Source organism: Pan paniscus, chromosome 12, assembly GCF_029289425.2.
Source record: "Pan paniscus chromosome 12, NHGRI_mPanPan1-v2.0_pri, whole genome shotgun sequence".
In the NCBI taxonomy this organism is placed as follows: domain Eukaryota; kingdom Metazoa; phylum Chordata; class Mammalia; order Primates; family Hominidae; genus Pan; species Pan paniscus.
In genome coordinates this window covers 96793680-96820345 of record NC_073261.2, presented here as the reverse complement: position 1 = coordinate 96820345, position 26666 = coordinate 96793680, and the positions used below count along the sequence as shown (strand labels likewise).

The window sequence follows — 26666 nt, the reverse complement described above, 5'->3', positions numbered from 1 at the left end:
CTCAATTCACCAATTTAGAGACTAAGGTCTGATGTCACGTGTCAGCCAATGCCAACCCAGCACTCAACTCTCAGCACAGGGCTCCTTCCATTGCTAAAAGGGCAGGGAAACTATAATCAGCTTAGCTGGTGGCAGTAACCGATTCTACTTCCTCACATGGATTACATCTCTGTGCAGCCGGGATGGATGGTAAGTTTTAGGCTGTGGCTGCCTTGGGCAGCACTTCTCAACCTGGCCATCTGCAAAGAAGACACAGGTGACAGTGGGCTTCCCAAGACCCTTCTGAAGACACAGCACTTCCAGACACCCCAATTGATGTAATTTGGTTGTGTCATAGAACAAAGTGGGCACGCCAGTATCACTGGTATCTGGGTGATGCCCCGAACTTCTAAATGTACTGCCAGATATCTAATGAGGGTGAGTCTTCTGTAGGCACAGGCCTGGGAAGCACTGTGCTTTAAGAAGAGCTTGTCATAATGGTAAGAACATAAGATTGGGTGTTCAAAAACTGGAATTGAATATCTGACTCTGCAATATACTGGCTTTGGAGATTTGAACCTCTTACTTCATTTCTCCAAGCTTCTAACTATAGGTCAAGAAATATTTAATGAATGCCTATTTTATATGGAGGCTTAGGCTAGGCTCTTGGAACACTGCAATGAATGAGAAAGACTCAGTTTCCTCTCTTTGAAACTTACTAGTTCATCTTCGGTTATCATCTACAACTCAGAAATACCTATCTTGCTCTGTTATAGGAATCAATTGTGACTGTGGCTGGAGAAGCACTTTACAGTCTGCAACTCTTGCCAGTTTCATTTGGGACAAGAAACAGGGCTCATTTCTGAGCCAGTTGGCAGCTCACCCCAGCCCCTGTGTGTGTAGTTTCACTGCCTCCTCCAACCACCCTAGACAGGAGCTTCATAGAAACTGAGCCCTTGGCAGCTGTTACAGCACCTTCAGGCTCTCTCTACAGGTAAAGTAGTAGCCTTATCCCAGCTGCCCCATTTCTAGCAATGTGCCTTCTCCAGGACCCTCCCTGGACGTGCTTTCGGTACTTCTTGCCTTACAAGAGCCAAACTCCCAGATGCATCTCCTTATTTCTGGCCTCAGCTCCTTGTCCCCTTGGGTATTTCTTTCCCATTTCTTGTCCACAGAGAAGTTTATTCTGTTTATAGTGGAGGAGACCGTTTAAGGACTGCATTTCCAGCCAGAATTCATTGGATACCTTCAATATATCTAAGTCAGTTTGTCTTGAAGGCCCCATCAGTCCTCTGAGCCTTGTTCCTTCTAGAATCGTGCCCCAGGTAAGCCCTGGCCCTGGCTCTGGCCCCAAGAGCATGTCAATTTTCCTGCCGACTTGGTCAAGGCCAGCTGTGTTAGTATCCTATTGCTGCAGTAACAAATTACCAGAACGTTGGGGGCTGAAAATTACACAGCTATATTATCTTTTGGTTCTGCAGGTAAGAAGTCTAAAATGGGTTGGTGGAACTGCGTTCCTTCCGAATGAGCTTCTGGGTAGAATCCATGTCCTCTTCTTTTCCAGCCCTTAGAGGCTACCTCCATTCTTCCTCTCACGGCTTCTTCCTCCATCTTCAAATCCAGCAATGTGACCTCCTTAAATCTCCATCTCTCTCTGACCTGTGCTTCCTTCTTCATATTCCTTCTCTGACACTGACTCTCCTGCCTCCCTCCTTCCCTTTTAAGGACCCCTGTGATTCCACTGGGTCAACCCAGATCATCCAAGACAATCTCATCTGCAAAGTCCCTTTTGCCCTATAAAGTAATATCTTCACAGGTTCTAGGGATCGGGGCATCTTGTTGGGGGCTGGAGGAAGCATTAATTTGCCAATACTAGTTTTTATCTCTATGCTGTGATCCCTTCTCAGGCTCCTGAACCTCTAGAATCTAATCTGACAAGTTCAGCTGCTGTGATGGGCCAGGAGTTCCTCTTTCCTTCCTCCAGAGAAAACACTAGGGTTTCTGGAGGCAATGATCCTATCTTGGCTCTGTGGTACAAAGTGTGACCTGAATCACTGGGCTGTTTAGATTCCAGAAACCATGGCCAAACCTTAGGAGGTGGGTCTCTCTCCCTGGGCTGGTAGAGATTTCTGTGCCTCACAGGTTTTATGCCAGGTATTTGGCCATCATTTGTATTGGATATGCCTAAGCCTTGCCTTAGAGCAGGAAATGGCCTTATTGACCATCTAGTCTAAGATCTTACCTAACAGATGAGGAACCCAAGACCCAGAGAGGTAAAGTGATGCTCCTAATGGCAGAGCTGGGACCAGAGCCAGGCCTCTGCTTCCCCAGCCAGTCCTTCTTTCCTTGCTCCACATGCCTATCTCCCTATCTCCCTGTGGGCAGACCCATGAGGTTCAGTTAGGAGGGGTTCCTTGTTCACTGGACATCTATAATCCATCCCAACACCCAGGAAAGGCCTGTCCTGATGGAGAGGTGAACAATACTTCCCTGGAGGGTCCACCCCTGAGGCAAGCACGCCACTCATTAAGGCAACCCTTCTCAGGAGTCCAAGCTCCAGCTGCTAGTTGTATCAGAATCACATTAGACGGAAAGAATCACACATCACAACTTGTTGATGTGATTGCCCAAGGGTCCAGATCTAAGGGCCAGGGACTGTATTGCTTGAGAGACGAGTGACATGTTTCTACAAACAGAACCAGAGAACTAATGTGGGCTTTCCTGGTGAATTCCAAAAGACGGGCAGAGATAAAAGGCCACACATCCACCCAGTGACCTTAGTATTATGAGAAATCATGCTCAAATGAAAAGCATGAGCACCCAGAGCCCTCTTGGTAAGCCTGCAGGGGCAAAAATTGAACTGAAGTGGGTGTGTTTCTGTACTCTTACTTAGATGCTGGGTTTGGCCCCTGGGTATATTCCTGAGCCTGCTGCACACTTATTTTCCACATTTTCCTCTTCCTACCCTTCAAGGATAAGCCAAGCAGAAAGAGGTAGGGGGTGGGGTGCTCTGGACTTGGGAGCCCATGCCAGCTGCCAATGTGCTGTCCCTAGACAGGCAGGCAGGAAAATAACCTGCTTGTCTGTCTGCTTGCCTACTGCATCCTAGCCAGGATTTTTGGCTAGGCTTTTTTGACTGTGGTTGTGGCACAAAATAGTTAACATTTTTTCCCCAAAGTCTAAGATAACTCAATAGAATACAGTCTCGAATGATAATTTTTTATCCCTTTGTATTAAAAAAAAAGGATAGCATGTTTTATCTTATTATAAAAAATAATAAATGATAATGAACTCAAATTTGGAAAATAGCAAAAGCAACAGAAGGAAATGAAAATCACTAATAATTAATTTATCTAGAAATAACTTCTGCTACTATGTTGGTATATTTCCTTACGGAATTTTCCTTATGTACATAGTTCTTTTTTTCTTTTACAAATAATTTCTACTACACACATTCTTTAACTTGCTTTTTGAAACCTAATAATAGGTTCCAAATATTTCCCCATATTATTCAATATTTTTACAATGTATATGTGTAATTGTGGTATAATATTTTAGGTATACTATATTTTATTGAACCAATTCCTTATTTTAGGCATTTAAGTTATTTCTAGTTTTTCACCATCATAAACAGCACCAAGATAGTTTTTTAGATAAGCCAGTAGGAAATATTGGTTGCAGCCTGTATCTTAGGTATGTCAGTTGAAATGGAAACAAGAATTTCTATAAAGATACCTCTTGACTTTGGAGAGTTAGTGTTGTCAGTAGCATTCAACCAAGAAGTTCTTTCTTTCCTCTCCAAGTGATGTAGATTCTAAGAAAAGAGGATAAAGGTCTTTGAAACTTAAGAGGGAACACAGGGGCTAGAGCTGTCTGTGAGGCCTTACTGGTGAAGGAGTCCCTGGCCAGCACGGCCCATGCAATGGGAAGAGAGTGGACCAGGAGAACCCTGCCCCAAAAATGCTCCTTAAAGGACTGGAAAACGGACAGAGACATCAGGAACCTTGGGGCCAGGGTAAGATGACTTAGCAAACAAGGAAGTCTGATTCCATTTATAGAGGACAGATGTGTGGCTACATTTGTTTTATCTAAAAGAGAAAAGAAAACCTTTGCTAATAAATAGTATTATACAGTTAGGCACATAAAAGTGCATATAATTGATGAATATAACATGGTAGGAGTACATGCTCAAAAATATTTTACCAATGGGGCATACAACAGAATAAAGTTTAGAAACCATTAACTTAAAGTAGAAACTTGGCCATGAACAGAGCAGCACAGGAAGGGAGCTCTGGGGAGCTGCAGCCTGTGAATACCTGGCAAGGGTAGTCCCAGTTTAGATCATCTGGTTTGAAACAAGTGAAAAGAAAGGAACATTGTTCTGCCCATGAGTGTGTGTCTGTGTCTGTGTGTGTGATCAGCGGTCACTCCGATTACATTTTTCTTCTATTCCAGTTTTCTTACCTCTCCTGACTGTTTCCCCAACTTCAACATTCTTCTAAAATAAGAGGTTTGCTAAAGGTTGTTCCTACAGACAAAGTGAAGTGTGTAATTATTGACTCCCATTAACGAGATGAACTTCAGGGTGGCCACTGAACCCTGTGGGCCATAAATGCCGGATTTGAAGCCTGCACTAGCACATTTCACTCTGCAGTGGTGCAGAGCAGGGATAATGTCAGCACTCTTGGGAGAAAGATCAGTGATTCTCCAGCTTTGAAGGTCGTCCGTCTCCATCTTACTGACAGCCTGTCCTCATCTATGAGGACACCTCCTACCCTTCCTCACCTAGGGAACTTGCTCTCCAGAAACAGTGGCAAACCCATTCACATGTAGGTGTCAGAGGTCCCCATCAATCAGCAAATAAAGCCTGAAGACAGAAATGGGTGGCTAATGATGAGTTTCACTGATGAAGGAGGAAATGCTGGGCAGCCCTTTATCATTCCGTAGCCTATCAATACCTCAAAAGATCAAGAGTCAGAGGTGAGACTCAGAGTCAACTCAGCCACTTATTTGCAGCCTGCAGTGAGTGTGGGTGCAAAGGAGGCTATATCCTAAGAGAATTTTCCCGCGAAGTCTGCACTTGCAGTTCAAAAGGTGACTCAGGTCCCTGCTACTCCTGGGATACAGTTCACTTGAGAGGTGTTCAGGGACCCTTTTAAGAACATGGCAAACTTTTGGGGTAGGGGAAGAAATTGAAGAAAGGATGAGAAATGCTGGTATGAATCTGGTCTCCTCTGAACCTGTCTAATCAGACTTCCTGAAGGGTCTAAGAATTCACAGTCCACAGATGCATGGGATCCACATGCCAACCCAGATGCAGGGGGAGAAAAACCAAGGCACAGTGGGCTGAAGAGTGGCCCCCAGGGCATATGTCCAAATCCTGACCCCTGAGTACCTGTGAAGATGAACTTAATTGAAAATAGACTATTTGCAGATGTTATCAAGCATTCCAGAATGAGATCACGCTGGACTTAAGGTGGGCCTTCAATCCGATAACACATGTCCCGTTAAGATACAGATTTCAGACAAGGACACAGGAGGCATGCCATGTAATGACAGAGGAAGAGTTTGGAGTGAGACATCTACAAGCTAAGGAATGCCAAGGATTCCCGGCAATGCCAGAAGCTGGAGTGGGGCATGGAAAGGATTTCTCTTCAGAGCCTCCGGGAGGTACTAACCCTGCAGACATCTTGATTTCATACTCTTGGCTTCTAGAATGAGGAGAGAATGAATTTCTGTTGTTTAAGCCATCTGGTTTGTAAGAATTTGTTAAAACAGCCACAGGAAACTAATACACAAGGGTACAACAGGAGTGCATCAAAAATTTGAATGACCCCATTCTGCTGTTGCAATACCCTAGTCATGTGTGAAAGCAACCTTAGCCACTCCAGGGCTCCAGGACAGTGTTTCACCACCTTTTGAAAATGAAGCCATCTTGATGAACAGAAGAACCTCAGTAGCAGTGCTGCATCCAGACCCTCCACCAAAAGCAAAACAAAACAAAGCAAAAACCTGAGAGTCAGAGCATGGGGAGAGAGTTGAGCTGTTCCAGGAAGAATAGGAGCCTCCTCACTGTGGAGTCTGCTTCCATCTTTTCTGTGTGTGCCCGTGAGTGAGGCCCTGGGGAGAGGGCTCTGCAGATGGGCTGAGAGTGTGTTTTCCATTTTTAAGCCAGGATTCATGCTACAGAGTAAAATCTTGCCTTACTGGAGAAGAAAAATACCTTTGACTATATTCCAAAACACTGGAAGCAGTTAGACATCAACATGGCCCCTGGCACTTCTTAAAAAGTCACAGAATGCCTCCATCTGATGGTTCTTCAAGATTTTAGTAATTTATAATATTATGTTCCATCAAAATGATCACTTTTTATTATCTTGCTGCTCTGAATTGTATCTTCCTTATTATTCTCAGCTACAGAGGCCATAAATTAAAACCGTTCAGGATTTATACACTTATAGTTCATTATCTTTGATTGGTATCATCTTGCTGCCTTTTTCTGGTCCTTCTATAACTGACAAGAAATATTGCAATAGCATCTAAATACTATCTGACCCATGAATATTGAGTTAGAAAACAAACTAGTGACTACATAATACTAAAGGCAACCCATCCCCACTTCTCATCTTCACCACCAGCACCCTTTCTGCCAAAATGACCAAGAAACTGAGACTCTAAAGCTCTGGGATTAGGATTGGAATATAGGACACTGCTTGGCCATTGTGCAGAATGGACAGGTTGTTTTCTCTTCCTGAACCTTCACTTCTGTCCCTGAAGGTCAAGGGAGTTTATTACAATAGGCTGCTTCATGAGGAACAACGCTACTTCAGGGAAAGGTAGTGTTATAAATAACTGACTAGAAAAGTGATGAGAGACGCACTCCTGAAAGCTCCAAACACCTCTCAGTGCCATTACTGAAGCAGTGGATTTTCTGGGAGGGCTGGGAGGCTGATCTCCTTGTTTCCATGACTGATCCATGCTGTGTGAGTACAGACCACTCCATTAGACCCCAGACAAATTAGCAGAAGTTTCTGACAGTGGTGAGCCTCTCTTAAGTTATGTTTGGATGTGCCCATTCATGAAAGAGCTTGGTAAAGGAGACTGGTGTATCCACAGCAGCTTTTGCTATGGTTGTTCACACCACCATCCTTAGTATTGCTAACTACTACCTGATGCTAACAGTGATGACTTTTCAGAGCAATGGAAGTTGACAACATTTACTTTAAAAAAAACGGATATTCCAATCCTGATTCATCTAATGGGAAAGTTTCACATTCAGTGTGTGCACTGACCCTTGGGATCCAGCTTCATAAAAACTAAAGGCATTGATATGTTTCCATGCTAAAGAATGCTGAGAAGTAAAAATTCATTTATTTTCTTCCTTCCCTCCTCTCCCTCTTCTTTTTTCTTTTGTCATAGCACTCAGGGTATTGTGCGCATGTCAGCGATCACAGGTGGAGGAGGAGAAACAGGTCACCAAGTGAAATGCACAATTTATTGGCACTGTTTAAAAACATTTCTTTAAAGCACAAACTTTCAGAGTTATCACGTGTGACTCAGTAACATCTGTGGAATTTACAAAGAACACAATTTCCACTTGTCCCTGTCTCTTGATCTCACTGAACTGTAATCACAGTTCCACTCCTGGAATATAAATTTTTAAAAAATCTGTAACGACCAAAAAAAATGTTTCTAGAGGTTAAGTGTTGGAATCTGGAGATAGTCCTAGGGGTGGCTGAATGGGAGTAAGTCTGAATGGGAGTAAGTCAACAGTATTACAAGCCCAGCTATGCCTCAGAATCATCCAAGAAACTTATGAAAAATGAAATAAGACAGATTTCTATGAAAATTGAAGCTGCAATGGGATGCTGTATTTAATTCACCAGACAGATAAAAAAATACAGCCTGACAATAGCAATACTGATGAGGATGTAAAGCCATGGGGAGGAATACCAATATATTACTAGAGGGAGTACAAATTGGTGTAACCACTTTGGAAAATAGATTGGCATTACCCAATGAAATGGAAGATGTTCTGACCCTCTCACCCAGCAATTCCACTCTTAGTTACATGCTCTAGAGCAATGATCCCCAACCTTTTTGGCATCAAGGACTAGTTTCTTGGAAGACAATTTTTCCACGGATGGTTTTGGGATGAAACTGTTCCACCTCAGATCATCAGGCATTAGATTCTCATAAGAAGTACTCAACCTAGAACCCTTGCATGCACAGTCTGTGTGTGTGCACAGTGCACAATATGATTCATGTTTTTATAATCACAATAGGATTCATGTTCCTATAAGAATCTAATGCGGCAGCTGATCTGACAGGAGGCGGAGCTCAGGCAGTAATGCTGGCTTGCTTGCTACTCACCTCCAGCTATGCATCCCATCCTAACAGGCCATGGACAGGTACCAGTCTTCAGCCTGGGTGTTAGGGATCCCTGTTCTAGAGAAATTCTTGAACATGTGCACCAAGAGAGATGTACAAAAATGTTTACAATTGTGTTGATGGCAATAGCAAGAACCTGGAAATAATTCAAATGTTCAATGACGGTAGAAGAGATCAATTGTGATATTTTTATGCAAAGGATTAATATAGTACCAAAAGCAAATGAATCACAGCTACATGTATCAAAGTGAACAGATCAAAAACAGTATAATCCCATTTATATACAAGGGTGAAAACATGCAAACCTAGTCAATACGTTGTTTGGAGCTGTATACATAGGTGGTATAGCCATGAAAAAGAGCAAATAAGTGATTCACACAAAATATAGGAGAGTGGTTACCTTGGAGGGTGGGGAAAAGTTTGTGATCTAGGTGGGATAGAGGAAACTCCAAAAAGACTGATAATGTTCAGATTCTTCAGCTTTTTGGTGGTGAGAATGCAAGTTTTGTTGCTTTTGCTGTAATCTCTAATCTATGCATGTATATTATATCCACTTTTTGCTAAATTTCCTAGTAAAAGTGTAAAATCCACAGACACATAGTCTCCATCTCAGATCTATTGAATCAGACTCTCAGGTTATAGGATCTAGGCAGTCTTTTCTATAAGTTATCCAGAAGAATTCTGATGCACTATCAGGTTAAGAGCACTCACCTACACACACACACACACACACACACACACACACACACCCTACAATACCTATCACCATCCAGATAAAAGCAGCTTAAAATATAAGTCAAGGTCAACCCATCCCAAAAGAGTTACAAAAACAAAAAGTCAGCCCAGGAAAGTGTATAGAAAGGAAAGTCTCTTTTGGTTCTTTGATGACAAGGTAGAGGCTGAGGTATAAGCCTGAGAGCATTAATTGTTTTTGTGCCATCTCCAATCTCCGTCATCAGCTTACCCAAGACCTGACCTGTTAGGCTCCCTAGTAGCATGAGCCTGAGATTCTCTTGAGAATCTGGCCACAGAGCAGGCTCTGGTCCTGGTCTTTCTACAAAGACAGAAGCATGATGTGGTGGAAAGTGCCCTTGTCTAGGACTCATCACAGCAAGTATTTAGACCCAGACCCACATGTACACGCTGTGTGATCTTGGGGCAGTCACTCCCCCGCTCTGAGCACTAGTTTTCTTATCTGCCCTGCCTCTCTCATTGAAATCCAATGAGATAGCGTAGGTGGGAGTGCTTTGCAAACTGAAAAAACTACCCTGAATGTCTAATAAGCCCATTGCCACTTCAGTTATTCCTTCTTCCAAAAAGCCAGGAACATAGGCTTTCAATTCTGAGTCAATAGAGTTTTCTAGGTCCAAGACATTGGGAGTCCTAAGATTTGGCTTGGTGAGACATAAAACTAGACTAGAGCTTAGTGCCTTCATGCCTCTGTCTAAGAAACTCAGCACAATTTAACAATTGCCCACTACTTTCCTCTGAGCCTACCTTTCCTAGGCCCTGATAATAAAGAAGGGGACATTCATAAACAGCTCAAGACCACAGAAAGCATCACACCAAGCAAATGTGTCACCTGAGTATTTATGAACGGCTTAGAAACATTTAAGCCAGTTCTACAATACCTTCCAAATTAGGATTGCCAGATCTGGCAGTAAAAACAAACATACAGGACACTCAATTACATTTGAATTGTTTTGTAAAACTGGAGTAGTTCTTAGTTTAAGTGTGTTCCAACTATTGCATGAGACACACTTGTACTAAAAAATCATTTGCTGTTCATCTGAAATTCAAATTTAATGAGGTATCTTGTATTTTATCTGGCAATCCCATTTCAAATACCGATCAGCACTTTCTCCTGCAGGGAAATCTGCATGGAAGAGAGTTATGAAACCCTACTTTTATTAATTGTTAAAGAAAAAAGGGTTGGGCTGATCTTGAGATGGGACTTGTCTTCCTCCCCTCCTTGCATGGCCCAAGAAGCCATGGAAAGTCACAGATATTAAAAGCAGGTTTCAAAGTAAACAGAGCAGAACAGGAGTGAAGTCTCATCATTTCAAACAGAAATAGGTATTCCAGCCTGGCCCTGACCCACCCAGGACATCACCAGCAGCCTCTCCCTTACCTCTGGGCATCTCCTTAGAACGCTCCGCCCCAGGCCCATCCAGCAAGTCCATCTGGGAGGCCTCCTCGGAGGGGACGCGGCGCCAGGACCAGCTCTGGTTCCTGAGGTCATGCAGTGGAGGGGAATATTCCAGCTCACAGGGGAAGTCAAAGCTGCACTCCAGACCTGCAATAATAGCCAAGGGTCAATGGAAAAAACCATTTCCCAAACGTGACTTTTCAGCCCCCTCCACTCCACACTAGGAGGTTGGCCTTCATCTCCCTACATCCTTTGCCCTGTCCAGGGGAGATCAGTTGTCAATAGCACAGGGCTCTGTATTGGTGAAAAGGGACCTAAGAGAATAAAATGTGCTCTTTCTGTAACTCATATTACGGGAGATGTTCTCAGAGAAGGCAGGTAAAAAACAAAACTAACTAACAGGTTGAATGGTGAGAAGCTCTGCATCTTGTGAAGTTACCTGAAGACATAGAGAGGGCCTGAGGGTGAGTGGGCAGAGCCTGCCCAAGAAACCCATGAGGGCTGAGTCTAAGTCTGGCTCTGCTTTTACCAGCCCAGTGACTCCAAGCAAGAAAACTCACCTCTCTGACCCTTAATTCCCTCACCTGTACATTAGGCTGATAATTACCACTCAAGTTTGCTGTAAGAACTGGTGGTAAAACATACTGCCTACGAACATGTAATGTATGTGCGGCTTACAACCTAGATGATGGGTCAGAGTGAACAGGCAACCTACAGAATGGGAGAAAAATTTTGCAATCTATCCACCTGACAAAGGGCTAATAAATAGAATCTACAAAGAGCTTAAACAAATTTACCAGAAAAAAAACAAACAACCCCATCAAAAAGTGGGCAAAGGATATGAACAGACATTTCTCAAAAGAAGACAGTTATGTGGCCAACAAACATATGAACAAAAGCTCATCATTACTGGTCATTAGAGAAATGCAAATCAAAACCACAATGAGATACCATCTCACACCAGTTAGAATGGTGATCATTAAAAAGGAAACAGATGCTGGAGAGGATGTGGAGAAATAGAAATAGAAACGCTTTTACACTGTTGGTGGGAGTGTAAATTAGTTCAACCATTGTGGAAGACAGGGTGGCGATTCCTCAAGGATCTAGAACCAGAAATACCATTTGACCCAGCAATCTCCAGCAATCCCCAGCAATCCCATTACTGGGTATATACCCAAAGGTTTATAAATTATTCTACTATAAACAGACATGCCTACATATGTTTACTGCAGCACTGTTCATGATAGCAAAGACTTGGAACCAACCCAAATGCCCATCAATGATAGACTGGATAAAGAAAATGTGGCACATGTACACCATGGAATATTATGCAGCCTTAAAAACGGATGAGTTCATGTCTTTTGCACGGACATAGATGAAGCTGGAAACCATCATTCTCAGCAAACTAACACAGGAACAGAAAACCAAATACGGCATGTTCTCACTCATAAGTGGGAGCTGAACAATGAGAACACATGGACACAGGGAGAGAAACATTACACACCAGGGCCTGTCGAGGGGTGGGGGGCTAGGGAAAGAATAGCATTAGGAGAAATACATAATGTAGATGAAGGCTTGATGGGTGCAGCAAACCACCAAGGCACGTGTATACCTATGTAACAAACCTGCATGTTCTGCACATGTATCCCAGAACTTAAAGGATTAAAAAAAAAAAAAAAAAGAATTCCAGATGGCCTAGGAACTTCAAGATGCTTTGCAGAGGAAGACAAGGCCTGCACAAAACCAGAGCAAACCAGAACCAGTGGCCCCTGTCACCTTTAGATCATTAGCATATCATTATAACGCAAAAGTCACCACCCATAGAGGAGAATCACTGCCACTTTCTGCACACGTGTCGTATGAAGAGCATGTTCCTGATCCGCACCTGCGTGTCTGAAGTTCTTCTCAACACAAACTTACATAGCCCCTGACCCACGTCTAACCCTGTAACATTCCCCAGCTTCCCACTGCTCTGGGAGAAGCTGTCTTTAGAGCAAGTGCTCTCTCCTTCTGTATGCCTGGCCAGAAATAAAACCTGCTTGCCCTTTTCCCTTAAAAATAAATAAATAAATAAATAAAAACAATAAAAAACCCTAGGTGATGGGTTGATAGGTGCAGCAAACCACCATGGCACACATATACCTATGTAACAAATCTACATGTTCTGCGCTTGTATCCCAGAACTTAAAGTAAAATAAAAAATAATAAATAATAAAAAAATGTACTGCCTACGAAAAATGGACCTGGTCCATATTTGATGCTCTGAAAAATGCTAGCCAGGCCCTGTCCTTTCTGATTGATAAGGGAAAGGCCATAGGGAACTGGAATTTCCTCACAGCCTGCTTTGCCAGCCCTATAATCTACCCTTCGATCTCCTCTCCAGAGAAGAGGGCCAAGGCTATGAAAATGAGTCAGAGTTTATTTTCTCTTGGGGAGTGTTTGGGGAGGGTCATTGGGTAAGGAAAGAGAGAAAAGAGAGGCAGGAAGGGCCCATGCCCTGGGATGTTTTGTACTTTGTTGAGCTTCCCTGGGCAGACTCTTTCTGTCCAGTGATTCCACGTTTGCCCCACTTTTAGGGTACATGGGCCACTCAGCTTTTCTTCCCCTTCCTTGCTCATTGTCTACTCCCCAAAGTGGCTGAAGAACTTTGCACATGGCGGGCTCTCAAAGCTGGCTTATGGATTAACAGAAGATGCCAAGATGCAAAATGTTCAACCACCTCGTACTTCATCCTCTCCCCGAAGCCATGGGAATAAGAAAAAATGGGATAATGTGGTAGATATTGGACAGACAATATGAGGAATTCAGTTTGAGTCCAGGCTTGACTAGTTACCTCTCATGTGTGAACTTTGGTTTTCTCATCTGCAAAACAAAGGACTTATAGACTAGATGATTCCAGGAACAAGCACTGGGTAAAACTTGGGTTGCAGCTCCATCTCTGCCACTGATTTGCTGGTGACCTTGAAAAAGTCACTTAACCTCTCTGGGCCTCAAGTTCCTCAAATATAAAATCTAGAACAGATATTTTCTAAAGTTCCCTCTTGATTTGGCTTTTTAAAGATTCCAAAGTCCTTGGTCTCAGAAGAGTTATACTAGCTAATTTATAATAGCTAATTTGATAATTCAATCTTTGTGGCAGTGCCAATGGGTGCTACATCCCAATTAGCATTTGTGCATTTTAACAGTTGCTTCTGAGGCTACTACTACCCCAATCTCCAAGACAAGTCTGGTGTTGGAAATTTCAGAATACAGTGGGGGCAGATTCTAAGGCAGGCAGCCGGCCACTGGTTTGTCTTCCAATGGGTGTCCACACCCATAGACAGCTGGCCCTGCTGCAGAGTGGGAGCAAAATATTCCTGTTAACACTAACCAAACTATTCAATTGTAGGAGAAAAGAAAAAAATCCTTCAATTACACTTCTATTGAGTGTCCTTCTGCTCCTCAGCTGCTTTCCAGGAGCTGCCATCCTTCTGGCCCTAAGGTTAATACTCCTTGCCCTTTCACGATTCAGACAACTTGCCTTCATAGTGGCAAGCTGAAATGGGTAGCTCTCACTTTGTTTGAGTTGATAAGCCACTTGCTCTACAGTTGGTGTCCAGGAACCACAGGCTGCCTTAATCTTCAAGATGTGCTTGAAGACACCTGATTTTCAGAGCAGACTGCAAAGAGAAAACTGGTCCAACATTTTGTACTTTGCAACACCAAAGTGACATAGGAAGGATTAGCCATGAAACATGACTAATAAGGAGAGGCGTAGCCATGAAATGTAACTCCTCTAGGGAGGGTCAAAAAGACACATCCACATTGGTGGATGTCCATGTCAGCAAAAAGGTGAGAAAGCCACCAGCCACTCCCATCCCACATTGACAATTATCAGTGCCTTTCCCAAAGCTTCGACTTCTGCGGCCATCCTCTATCTTGATTTTTCTCTTCCAATGAAAGATGACCTGTTTCTATTCAAGACAGAGGTGAGGCATGCCAACTGTCTGAGTTGTGTCCTGCCTGGCAAATGTGCCCTACATGTGTATACAACAGACAGACAGTGGAATATACAATCCCAGCACCGAGCATATTAATTCTTGGATCTTTGAACTCTGGAGAGTTTAAGTGTGATAATTGGCTGTGTTTGGGCCAGATCCTGCCTAGTAAAACAGGCTATGCAAATGTACCGATTAAAATGAGTTCCTTCTGTAATTCTTAGTCCGCAGCAACCTCCTTTTAGCTGTTAAAGCTGTACTTTCTAGCTTTAAATAGGAATGGAGTTAATATTACTACTCATTTGGCTGAAACTGAATTAGGCTTTTCTACATTCTGATTTAATTTCTTACAAAACGTGGAGACACAGGTTTTTTTCTCTCAAACTAGCCTCAGTGCCTCTTGGGCAATAATACCTTGGGACTTGTCTAAAACACCAGGTTAAGTCTTATTTTCCTTGGGCCTCTTCCGAGGTTCTAGACCTAGTGTGCTTCTTGAATCTCTCTCCTTCACCCTCTTCCAACTCAGTGCCTATGAGGTAGAGACTGTAGAATCTATTTTACAGGAGGGATTCAGAGCGGTCTAGGGCTTCAGCACAGTGCTCAGCCTTAAGCAACCCAACCGCAGAGGCAGGTCCACACCCACCCAGGGGCAGGGGTGGGAAACTACCTTCCCTCAGCCCCTCCTGGCGGTCTTCCAGGCACTGTCCTGGGTGTTTTCCTTCCATCACTGTACCTCATCTGCAGAACAACACTGAGAAGTGGACGGTTTCTTCTCTCTATAGGTGAGGAAGCTGAGGCTTAAAAAGTTTTCTTGCCCCCAAATGAAAGGACTACCCCAAGGCAGACCCAGAGAGTGACCTAGAACTGGATAATGCAGAATATCCAGTGTTGTTCATCTCTCTCCTGCAGCTTCAGAATCCCAATTTAGGGCTGAAGATTAATTTACACAATAGATGAGAAACCAATGAAGTGTTTTATCTTGGTTACTCTTAGACCCAAAGCCTGTAAACTTTTCATCTCTGAAAAGGCTTCTCCATGATAGGGGACAGATCTATATTTTCTAAATGTCAGGCCCATTTTGCAGAATGATTATGACCTTCAGGAGGATCCAGAGATCTTGACCTTTTTTTTGTTTTGACCCAAGAGAATCTGACCATTGAAAAAGAGCATTGAGAAAAAGACACACTTTCCAGGACCTGCCTATCACATATGTGAAATCATTGTCACTTACTTTCTTGTTATTTCCATCATGGAAGAAAGGTAAGGTAATGGAACCTTCTGGAAAAGATCTGCCAGCTGAGAGGAGGGTCAAGTGCTATGAAGGGAAAGGGCTCTAGCAGAGCAGTGAGGATGGTTCTGGGCAGCTGCAGAGCAGCTGAGACCCCAGCAGGTCCATTTCTGTCTCTAGGCCTGTTTCTTTGCATTTGGAAGATGAAAGAAATGGAGCATGTACCCTCCATGGTGCCATTCATCTCTGAAGGTCAGTGATTCTATAGGCTTACCCTGGGCCAACACAATCAAACCTACAGACCACTCAGCCTGCCTCTGCTCAGGAGCTGCTGCCCCTAAACAAGGACTTGTTGTCATCCCAAGAGGCAGATTTCCTATGGAAGGAGGGTAAACGTACATCACACTCAATGGGGACTTGGTTTGCCTCCAGATTCTCAAAGAATTAAAAAGCTTGGCTGGGTGCTGTGACTCACGCCTGTAATCCCAGCACTTTGGGAGGCCCGGCGGGCGGATCACCTGAGGTCAGGAGTTGGAGATCAGACTGACCAAAATGGAGAAACCCTGTCTCTACTAAAAATACAAAATTAGCCAGGTGTGGTGGTGCATGCCTGTAATCCCAGCTACTTGGGAGGCTGAGGCAGGAGAATGGCTTGAACCCGGGAGGTGGAGGGTGCGGTGAGCCGAGACCCCACCATTGCACTCCAGCCAGGGCAACAAGAGAGAAACTCCATTTCAAAAAAAACAAAAAGGAAAGCTTATGTGAGTTTTGCACATAATAGTTGCAGGATAAACGAGTGAGTGTGTGTGCACACACCTGCATGTGTGTGTGTGTGTTCATGCATTTTTATCATCTGATACTCACTTCCTGAAATCTCCCAGTATATGAATCATATTTTTAAAGACTGAATTCATTAACAGTTAGCTTCTAGACATTGTTTTAGTATGAAGCACAGCCATTCAGAAAAATGTTGTGGTAAGTATCAGAAAACCACGGTGGTGACCCTGCCCAAAGACATATCCAGTCTCCCTTATCAAAACCCCCTGGCTGTAGAAGAGTTGTCAATGACCACCCACCTTGAACACTCTGAACCTGAGGGTGGAAATATAGCCTCTAGGAATGTGTGAGACTCCCAAAGCAGTCAAGCCCAAGGCCTGTGCCTAGGAAGCCCAGCATTGGTTACTCAGGCAGAGATGGAGGCCTTCCAACCGGGGCCATGTACCAGGCCGAGACACTCAAGGAGATTGCATGTAGGTTCCAGCTATTCTCCATAACACCACAAAAGGGGAATAGGGAGCTTGGTGCATTTTGGACACTTGGGTCTCCTCTTGAGTGGGCTCAGAATATCTAACAATCCTCCTTTGTATCCAGACTGACCTCAGATTTCCCCAGAATCCCTTGGATCAAGGCCCTTTATGCCTCCTTAACCTTGAGCCTGTTAACCCAGAGACTAGTTTCCTAAATCCTACTAGTTTTCTAAATCACCTTGGGTCAGTTTCAAGGTAGAGGACCAGCAGCTCCCCTTAGTTTTAAAGACATCCCCTCCAACATTGCCCAGTTTCCAGGTGAATGTAGGGTGGCAGGGCCTTAAAGGGCAGCCCCCTGGGGCAGGCCCACATCAGCCCCTTGGATGAGGCCTTGCAGCCTCAGGCCACCTTGAGCTTTGGAAGCAAATACTGCAGAATGAAAGGAAGAGTCATAAAAAAGAGAAGAATGCCATGCCCATCAATTCTATAACACTTCATCCTTCTTGATTTTGTCTCTTATTATGAAGTAAAGCTGGAGGTCTTACTTTCTTGTTCCTGGCAACGCATGCTGTAGTGTGTATAGAAGAGCCCTGACCCCCATGGAGAGGACTTCTGTGAAGGCGTGTGGGAAGTGTATTCATAAGTAATAACACTCGCCAAGGACTCCCTGGGGCTGGTCACCATGCCAGGCACCTTACATGATCATCTTATTTAATCCCTATGAATTAGGCAGGATTCTTATCTCCATTCAACAGATGAAGGCATTGGAGCTCAGAGAAGTGAAGTCACATCTGATGTTACTCAGATAGGAAGGGACTATGTGGTCTTTTACTGATGTGTTTCCTTCCTGTGAGTCCTGAGGCCCTGATTTCAGTAGGTCACAAATGGGATTGCCAATAGAAAAGGCAGCAGACATAGCTTCCCTCATGTAGAGCCACAGACATGGACATGTCTGTGGCTGCAGTGAGGCAGGAAACAGTGTGCAAGCTCCACAAGTGAGGCAGAGCTGACAGCCACCGACTCTGCAAGTATCACTTAAAGGCAATGCCAACCTTACTGTGGTGCAACAAAATACTAAAGAAATGGTCATGGTCGTGTGCCATCAACTCCTTCAAAATGACAATTGAAATACTATTTCTCAGGATGGACAGGAGGCTGTGCTGAAAAAAAAAGGCATGGTATGCAAATTCTGAATCAGCCAATGTGCTGATTTAGAATCCCAATATTCTGAATGGCCACACTTCATACTACAACAATGTACAAGCTCTGCAAGTGAGGCAGGAAGGGACCTGGGCCCAGAGAGGGACAGGCAGGGCAAAGCTGGGGGCAGGACAGGAGCCAGAGTGTCTTCGCTATCTTGAAGGTTCTGATATGACCTATAAAGTTGGGCCTGGGATGCCCTAGGTGAGGACTGAGTCAGAGGACACATCACCAAGATCTAAGTCTGAATCTCAGTGGGTGTTCGGCTCAGGAAGCCAAAGCCACAAGTGCAATAAAGCCCAGGGCTTAAAGTTCCCTTCAAGGTTTCTTGATTGTATTAGTCTGTTCTCATGCTGCTAATAAAGACATACCAAGACTGGGTAATTTATAAAGAAAAAGAGGTTTAATGAACTTAAAGTTCCACATGGCTGGGGAAGCCTCACAATCATGGTAGAAAGCGAAAGAGGAGAAATGCACATCTTACATGGCAGCAGGCAAGAGTGTGTGTGCAGGGGAACTGTCCTTTATAAAACCATCAGATCTCATGAGACTTACTATCATGAGAACAGCACAGGAAAAATCTGCCCCCACGATTCAATTACATCCCACCGGGTCTGTCCCATGACATGTAGGGATTATGGGAGCTACAATTCAAGATGTGATTTGTGTGGAAACACAGCCAAGCCATATCACTGATGTCTTCCAGAATATGTGCTGTGTTTCTTGGGTCTGATTGGGATCCCAGTTTAGAAAATTGAGGGTGGGTGAGCAAAGTTTCTGTGGCCATCAGGATGTATCTGTTTTCAGAAGGGGCCTATAAGAGTTCATTTAACTGAATACTTGGTCAATGGGATCTGCATCTGAAAACAGAATTATCAGGCTTGCCACTCACTTAAAATATGACAATATGATTGTGATTTTGTATTGGGGTTATTTTCCTGCTAAAAATGCTTTCCTGTCTCCAGTTATCTTGACTTGATGTCTAACTAGTGGGATACAGAGCCTGACGCTGGGCCTGACTGTCCTCACTTGTTGAATGGTGATGTCTGTGATACCAGTCGTACAATCTTTTCCCGTATGTCTATGGCCATATGTCTTATTCATCAAGTAACCTTAATATTGTCATGAATGATTCACAGGAATAGAGCACAAGACTTGAGATTTGACTCTAATTCTGCCATTTGTCAGCTCTGTGATATGGGACACTGCTTTGTGCTAAGCCTCAGTCAGGTCATCTCAGTGAGAAGCCTCATTTCCCAGAACTGCTGAAAGGGCTTAAGATGATGAGGCATGTGCTTAGAATGGAGAAATTCCCAAAGCACATTGGCTGATTCTGAATTTGCACAACCATGCCTTTTGTGAACACAGCTTCCTGTTCATCCTGAGAAATAGTATTCCAATTGTCAATCTGAAGGAGGTGATGGCACATGACCATGACCATTTCTTTAGGATTTTGTTGTACCAAAGTAAGGTTGGCATTGCCTTTAGGTGATATTTGCAGTCAGAGGCTGTTAGAACTTTAAGCAACATTTGAGGTCAACCATTTCTTCATTGGAGAAGTGAAAAAAGCAAGACCCAGGCAAGGGAAAATACTGACTTAGGGCCACGCGACTGATTAATGAGTCCTTCACACACAGTGTGGAGGGCATCTCTCCTGGCTGCAGAAGTCTTTCTGAATGTCACCTCTTCAGGGAGCACCAGACGGGAGCTGGTCAGAGGTACTGAACCACTAGCTGTCATGCATCTTCAGGCTTCACTTACTGGCCCCTCCAGCTGAGACTGGTTTTCTTAATGGCATAGGAAAATGCCAATGTATTCCTGACAAGCCTGGTTAAGTGTCTTCAATAAAGAACCATATGAAACATCATGCGTACATGGCAATTCTCTTACTGCTGGCCTTTATAGAGATCTACACATAAAGCTACATTTCATTAAATGGAACCCCAGAAATTAGCATTCTTAAAACACTGTCAGTCCTTAAAGATTGTACCCAGCTCAAGGGAACTCTCTCAGTGGCCACTAATCTTGAGGCACAGGAAGGATCCTCTTTGCTCGAGGGATTCATCAGAATGTCCCAAATGTAGGCCTTCAGAGTCATGAGGGACCTTGGAGACCTCTGAGAGGAAGGGAAAGGCTGGAGAATGATGGGGATCATCAAAGAATGCACAGTGACTGGTTGCAAGGCTGGTACTAAAATTCTGTTTCTAATCCTGTGATTGTTATTATCATAATTATTCAAAGCTGTGTATGACAAATAGACAAAACAATATCTTAAACAAGTAGAAAAATTCTGAAAAATCCTATTTTTTTCTTGAATAAACTGGCAAAAACATTTATGGCTAGGTTTCAAATATCTCCCTATGATCAGATGGCTCAACTCACCTCCAATAAAGCTTTTTGGGTTGTCTCCTGCATGTATTCTTCTGCCAACAAACTGCTTTTTGATGGTTGCTGGAAGCTCCCTGCTGGTAAGCAGGTCTGTTCTCAGGCCAGGAGCCACAGTGAGAACAGGGTGAGGGAAAGCATGGGGCCAGAAGCAAAGGGGAAAGTTCACTAGAGAATTCTTAGGAAGCCTCCCAGCTCCAGGCGCATCAGTCTTGTGCTCGGGGCAATTCATTTAACCACTTGAGTCTTGGTTTTCTCATGGATAAACCAGGGAGAATTATCACACTAATCATTTTGATAAAAATAATATAAATACCTGTAATCCCAGCAATTTGGGAGGCCAAGGCGGATGGATCACTTGAGGTCAGGAGTTCGAGACCAGCCTGGCCAACATAGTGAAACCCCGTCTCTAATAAAAATAAAAAAAATTAGCCAAGTGTGGTGGCTGGTGCCTGTAATCCCAGCTACTCGGGAGGCTGAGGCAGGAGAATTGCTCGAACTGGGGAGGCAGAGGTTGCAGTGAGCCAAGATTGTGCCACTACACTCCAGCCTGGGTGACAGAGTGAGACTCCATCTCAACAAAAAAAAAAAGAAAAAAATATATATATATATCTGCTGTGATGATTGCATAAGGTAATGAATGTCGCCATGCTTTCAAAGCCCTGAGATACCATATATTAATAGATGGATGTTATTACCATCTTGGCCCTGTGATGCAGACACAGCACTGTGTCTTCCTGTGCCTCAGATTTACCACCAGGAACCTGGGGATGAACTGACCTGACTTGACCTTGGAGGACCCAGGGAGAAGCAGGCTAGAACAGACATCCTTCTATCCTTGCCCTATTTTATATCAACCTCTCAGGGGGCTGGGAGAGGCACCAGAGTGTCTGGGGAGGCATTGCAGGGAGTAACTACAAGCACAGATCCTGCATGAGGTCAGGCTCCCAAGTTGGAAATTTGGCTGTGCCATTACTAGCTCCACATGTCAGAGAAAATTAATCCCTTTGTGCCTCAATTTTTTCAACTGTAAAATAAGAATTAAAGCAGGGACCACCTCCTGGAATTGTGAGGAGGGTGAAATGCAATAGTGTATGTTGAGTGCCCTGCATGGTGACTTGCACACAATTTGGCCTTATTTAATGATGGGCGTCATTGCTGTTACTCTTTAAGTGTCTCCAGGAGTCAGCAATGGCAGAGAGCACATAGGAGGGAGTATATCCAGCACAGCAGGAAGAAAACTTTGTTTCAAGCCCTGTTTCAGCTGGAAGCATAAAAGGAAAAGGGGTGGAGAAACGTGTGCTCCTCTCTCAATATTTCCTTTGCGATGGCTGATTGAGCTTGCCTTTGGAAGACCTCCAGCGACATGATCTGGGTTCTAGCTCTGGCTCTGTGATATAACTTCACACAAGTCACTTAAGCTTTCCAGACCTCAGTGTCCTCATCTGTAAAATGGAGTGGGGGAATAAAATGATTCTCAGGTCTCTTCCATCTCTACCATGCTAAGAATAATTGCCCCTTTGGGCAGGTGGCCAAAATAAACTCTCTAACTTCACTCTAGCCAACTGGTCAGCAGGAACCCAGGGGGCCTGACTTCCAGCCCAGGCTCCGATGATTAGGGACTGTGGCTCCCCCTTTCTGGATTATCTCCTTAAGGGGTACTTGGCTCACCAGTCACCTTTGTTATTAATCCACCAGCTGCCATCAACATCTGGTCACTTGCTTCATAACACTAAGTGTCCAACCTGGCCCCTACCCCCTCTGCCCACAACCACTGTTCATTTGTCATAGAGCCCCAGAACTTGAAACCATTCACTTCCTTCCCACCAGCCTGCTCCCTGGAATGCATCTGGGAACCAATCACCCAATTCAAGACATCTGTTTAGCTCACTTATAATCAAGCTGAAGAGAAGAAGGGCCAAGTCTCCTTCCATCAATCAATTACATGAACACAGCCTCGGAGGGCAGTGTGTGTGCGCACGTGCACATGTGCACACTGCAGTGGGAGATACACACGGAAAGCTGAATTCTTATTTCTCTTATCTGTGACCATTACTATGTTACAGATAGAAAAACAGGACTCTGCTCTTAATCACAGAACAGAAAATTGAAAATAATTAATTCTGAGGTTAACTAGCTCAGCTTCTTCATTTTATAGATGGGAAAATTAAGGCTCAGAAGAGTGAAGGGACTTGGCCAAGGTGGCATGGCCTAGGGCTTGGAGTAGCAAGAGAGTTGAGACCAGAACCCAGATCGGACTTCCAGTTTAATTCTCTGCTTGCAATTTCCAGGAAACACTCATGCAGAATATGTGTGTGTGTGTGTGTGTGTGTGTGTGTGTGTGTGTGTGTGTGTGTGTTGGGTAAGGAAGTCTCTAACAGAATGAAGCAGGCTCCAGAGGGCATGGTGAAATCCTTAGCAGTTGTATCACTGCTCAATATGACATCTGTCTAAATGGGTTTATTCCTGAAACCAGAAGGCTGGAGATGAACTCTGAGCAATGTGGCTTCCATGACAACAGGAGAAGCCTGGTGGGTAAGGGAGACCCCAGAATATGCAGATGGACCTCCCCACTTACTCTTCTGTCTCTAAAGAGACAGGACCTACTGGGTGTTAATGTGAACATGGGGTTCCATTCCTCCCTGTTTTCAAACACAGGAAGGTACCAGGCTGCCCGAGCACAGACCTTCTACCCTTCAGGGACTCCCAGTCCAGTTGGGGGATGAACTTGCCCATACCTAACTCTAAGAGGCCTCAGGGAAAACAGAACAAGGGAGGCTCTTTGCCTGGGAGGACCAAAGGTCCACAGAAAAAGCAACTGCTGAGCTGCATCTTGAAGGATGAAACAATTTGAACAGATAGTAAGGGTTTGGCTAGGAAGTTTGCTAAGAACAGAGGAGGAGATAAGGTTATTCTAGGCAGGTGAAGAACTGATATTGCTTAATTCGATATAGTTGTATAAATTTTGAAGCTGAACTGCATGAATTAAATCCCAGCTCAAATACTAGTGTGATTAAAGGCAAAATGCTTTCAAGTTCCAGAGGGCAAAACTAGGGACTTAAAAGAGTTTTAAGCAAGAGGCTTAGAGCAAATGGAGCCACGCCACCAAAACCCACCTTTCGCTGTGCCCTGGGCACATTCAGATCTGTCGTCATGTCCTCACAATAATGCTGTCAGTTGGTAATCCTGATCACCTCCACTTTAAAGATGACATAGAGAACCAAAAGGAGTAGGTAGTGGCTGAAGGTAATACAACTCACAAGAATCAGAGCTGGGAATTCATTCCACGTCTCAGATTCCCAAGATGAGTTTTCCCCACTGTGGTTCCATGTGTTGCTTTCAGGCAGAGGCTGGAAGACCTTTTGTTGGGATGTTACAGAGGAGATTGACTGACTGATTGATTTAATTTTTGAGATAGAGTGCAATGGTGCAGTCTCAGCTCACGGCAACCTCCACCTCCTGGGTTCAAGCAATTATCCTGCCTCAGCCTCCCAAGTAGCTGGGATTACAGGTGCCTGCCACCATGCCCGGCTAATTTTTTGTAGTTTTAATAGAGATGGGGTTTCACCATCTTGGCCAGGCTGGTCTGGAACTCCTGACCTCAGGTGATCCACCCACCTTGGCCTCCCAAAGTGCTGGGATTACAGGCATTAATCACCGTGCCCGGCCCAGAGAAGATTTAAACAGGCAATGCAGAGGTGAGTTAAAGCCCTAGGATTACCAGACCTAGTTCTCTAGTCCAGTGAACACCCTCACCAGAATCCTGTTTTTAAGGTGCTCTCCAAGTGACTATGAGGCAACTAGACTGAGTGTGGCCATGTGTTCATCTACACCAGGAAGGCCCTGACCCCACAGTGAGGCAATCCATGGGGCAGCAAAACTCTGCTGGGCTGGAAACCCAAGGTATTCAAGGGATGAGTTGTGTAAAGCAACAGATGGGACTGAAATGTGAGAAAATACTTTGTGAGCCATCTTATTGAGAAGAAAATGAACCCTTGCCTCTATGGTAGAGAGGTTAGGTGTGGGTTCTGCCAAGCAGATGGCCTGGGTTTGAATCTCTGCTTTGCTGCTAGTCCTGGGGAGATCACTAACCTCTCTAGGCCTGTTTCCTCATCCTACAGATGTGGCTATTTGATCAGACCACAGAAGGCCCTGACAGCTCACAATTTCTATGAACTTCTCATAGACCAAATTATTCTAGTCATCTACCCAAATGGGCTGGTTCAAGTCCTGTGAATTGGAGGTCTCTTCTGACACAAAGTTTTGCACCTGAGGTTGCTCTCGACAAAACATTTTAAGAGGATTTTCTCTCATTTTTCTCACTCTTGATCAGTCCTTTTCCTGAACGTTTTGGACACACGTCTTTCTAGGTTGGTTAGAAGTGCTCTGTATACGGTATCTCAGATGTCCCAAAGCTGTCAAAAGAGAAATTCCTCAGCTCACTCATGTCTGCTGAATATGCTTTTTTATGTTAAGAAAAGAAAAAAAGCAAGCCTGCTCAAAGTAGTTAAAATCACAGCTTTGAATCCTCAACCAAATTAAGTCCAGCTCAGGAACTGTTCTCCCCTCAGACACATTTCTTTCCTGAAACTGATTAATATGACTAGAAATGAGAGGGCTGGTGGGAATGTCCCTGCTCTTTAATAAAACAGAGAACTTTGGGGGCTGGAAAGCTGTAGGTTGGGAATTGGGAGACCTCAGTTTGCTCCTCATTTGTCCCTGAACTGCTGAGCAGACATTGCCATTACCTCTAGTGAGTACACAATGAGTACACAACATGAGAGAAGTACTAGGTGTGCAAAAGGAAACAAGATGTGAATTCCTTGACGTTTAAATGCTTAAAGTCTAGGAAGAGTGATAACGCAGGACCACAAATAACTAAGACACAAGGAAAAGTGTGACATCAGAGGCACCAAGTAGCGGGGAGACACATAAAAATTTTCTCCATGAGAATATGGGGATAAAGTGAGGTCCACCACCTCCCAGACTGTTCTAATTTGGGGTTATAGTGCGATCACCAGCTGCTGGTTGTGAATACTTGCTATATGGTATCCAAAAGGAAGCTCTATTAAATCCAAGAGCCATGTCATGTCTGCTAAAAATGAGCAAACCTTCCTATTAGGTACTGATGGTTCATTAGACCCCGAGAGAGATTCTGTCTCCACAGAACTGATTGGAATGTTGGGGGTACCACACATGCATACAACATTCTTTCATCTAAAAATTCCTCACTTCCTTGGCTTTGGTGTTGATATGATTTGGCTGTGTCCCCACCCAAATCTCGTCTTGAACTGTAGCTCTCGTAATTCCCACGTACCATGGGAGGGACCCTGTGAGAGGTAATTGAATCATGGGGGCAGGTCTTCCCCATGTTGTTCTCATGATAGTGAATAGTCTCATGAGATCCGATAGTTTTATAATGTGGAGTTCCCCTGCACATGCTCTCTTTGCCTGCCACCATGTAAGATGTGGCAAGAGGTAAGCACATCTTACTTACCACAAAATGCTCCTCCTTGCCTTCTGCCACGATTGTGAGGTCTCTCAAGCCATGTGGAACTGTGAGTCAATTAAACCTCTTTCCTTTATAAATTACCCAGTCTCATGTTTGTCTTTATTAGCAGCATGAGCACAGACTAACACAGGTGACTATACCATCTCCTGGTTCTCCTCCTGTCTCCCATTTCTTCATCTCTCTCTGTGTTTCATGCTGCTCTTCCTCTGCTTACCTCTCAAATGAAACATCCTGGATCTCCTCTGGGTCTTCAACCTCCAATCACCAGCTTCAACCTCAGTCTGTGTGTGTGTGTGTGTGTATGATGGAGTCTCGTTCTGTCACCCAGGCTGGAATACAGAGTCACACTCTCGCCTCACTGCAACCTCTGCCTCCCAGGTTCAAACGATTCTCCTACCTCAGACTTCCAAGTAGCTAAGGCTACAGGCACATATGCACCCAGCTAATTTTTGTATTTTTAGTAGAGACAGGGTTTCACCATCTTAGCCAGGCTGGTCTTGAGATCCTGACCTCAGGTGATCCACCTGCTTGGCCTTCCAAATTGCTGGGATTACAGGCGTGAGCAACTGTGCCTGGCCTCAACCTCAGTCTTGCTGCT

At 44.2% G+C, this 26666-nt stretch overlaps 1 protein-coding gene across 1 annotated transcript in view; it reads right to left on the bottom strand.

Moving 5' to 3' along the window:
• The window catches only part of ALK (ALK receptor tyrosine kinase), a 732337-nt gene that overhangs the window by 495811 nt on the left and 209860 nt on the right, over positions 1-26666 (bottom strand). Inside the window, exon 3 of the mRNA XM_003827145.4 lies at positions 10502-10666. Within this exon, the coding sequence (XP_003827193.2) occupies positions 10502-10666 (165 nt within the window). The remainder of the gene's footprint in view (positions 1-10501; positions 10667-26666) is intronic.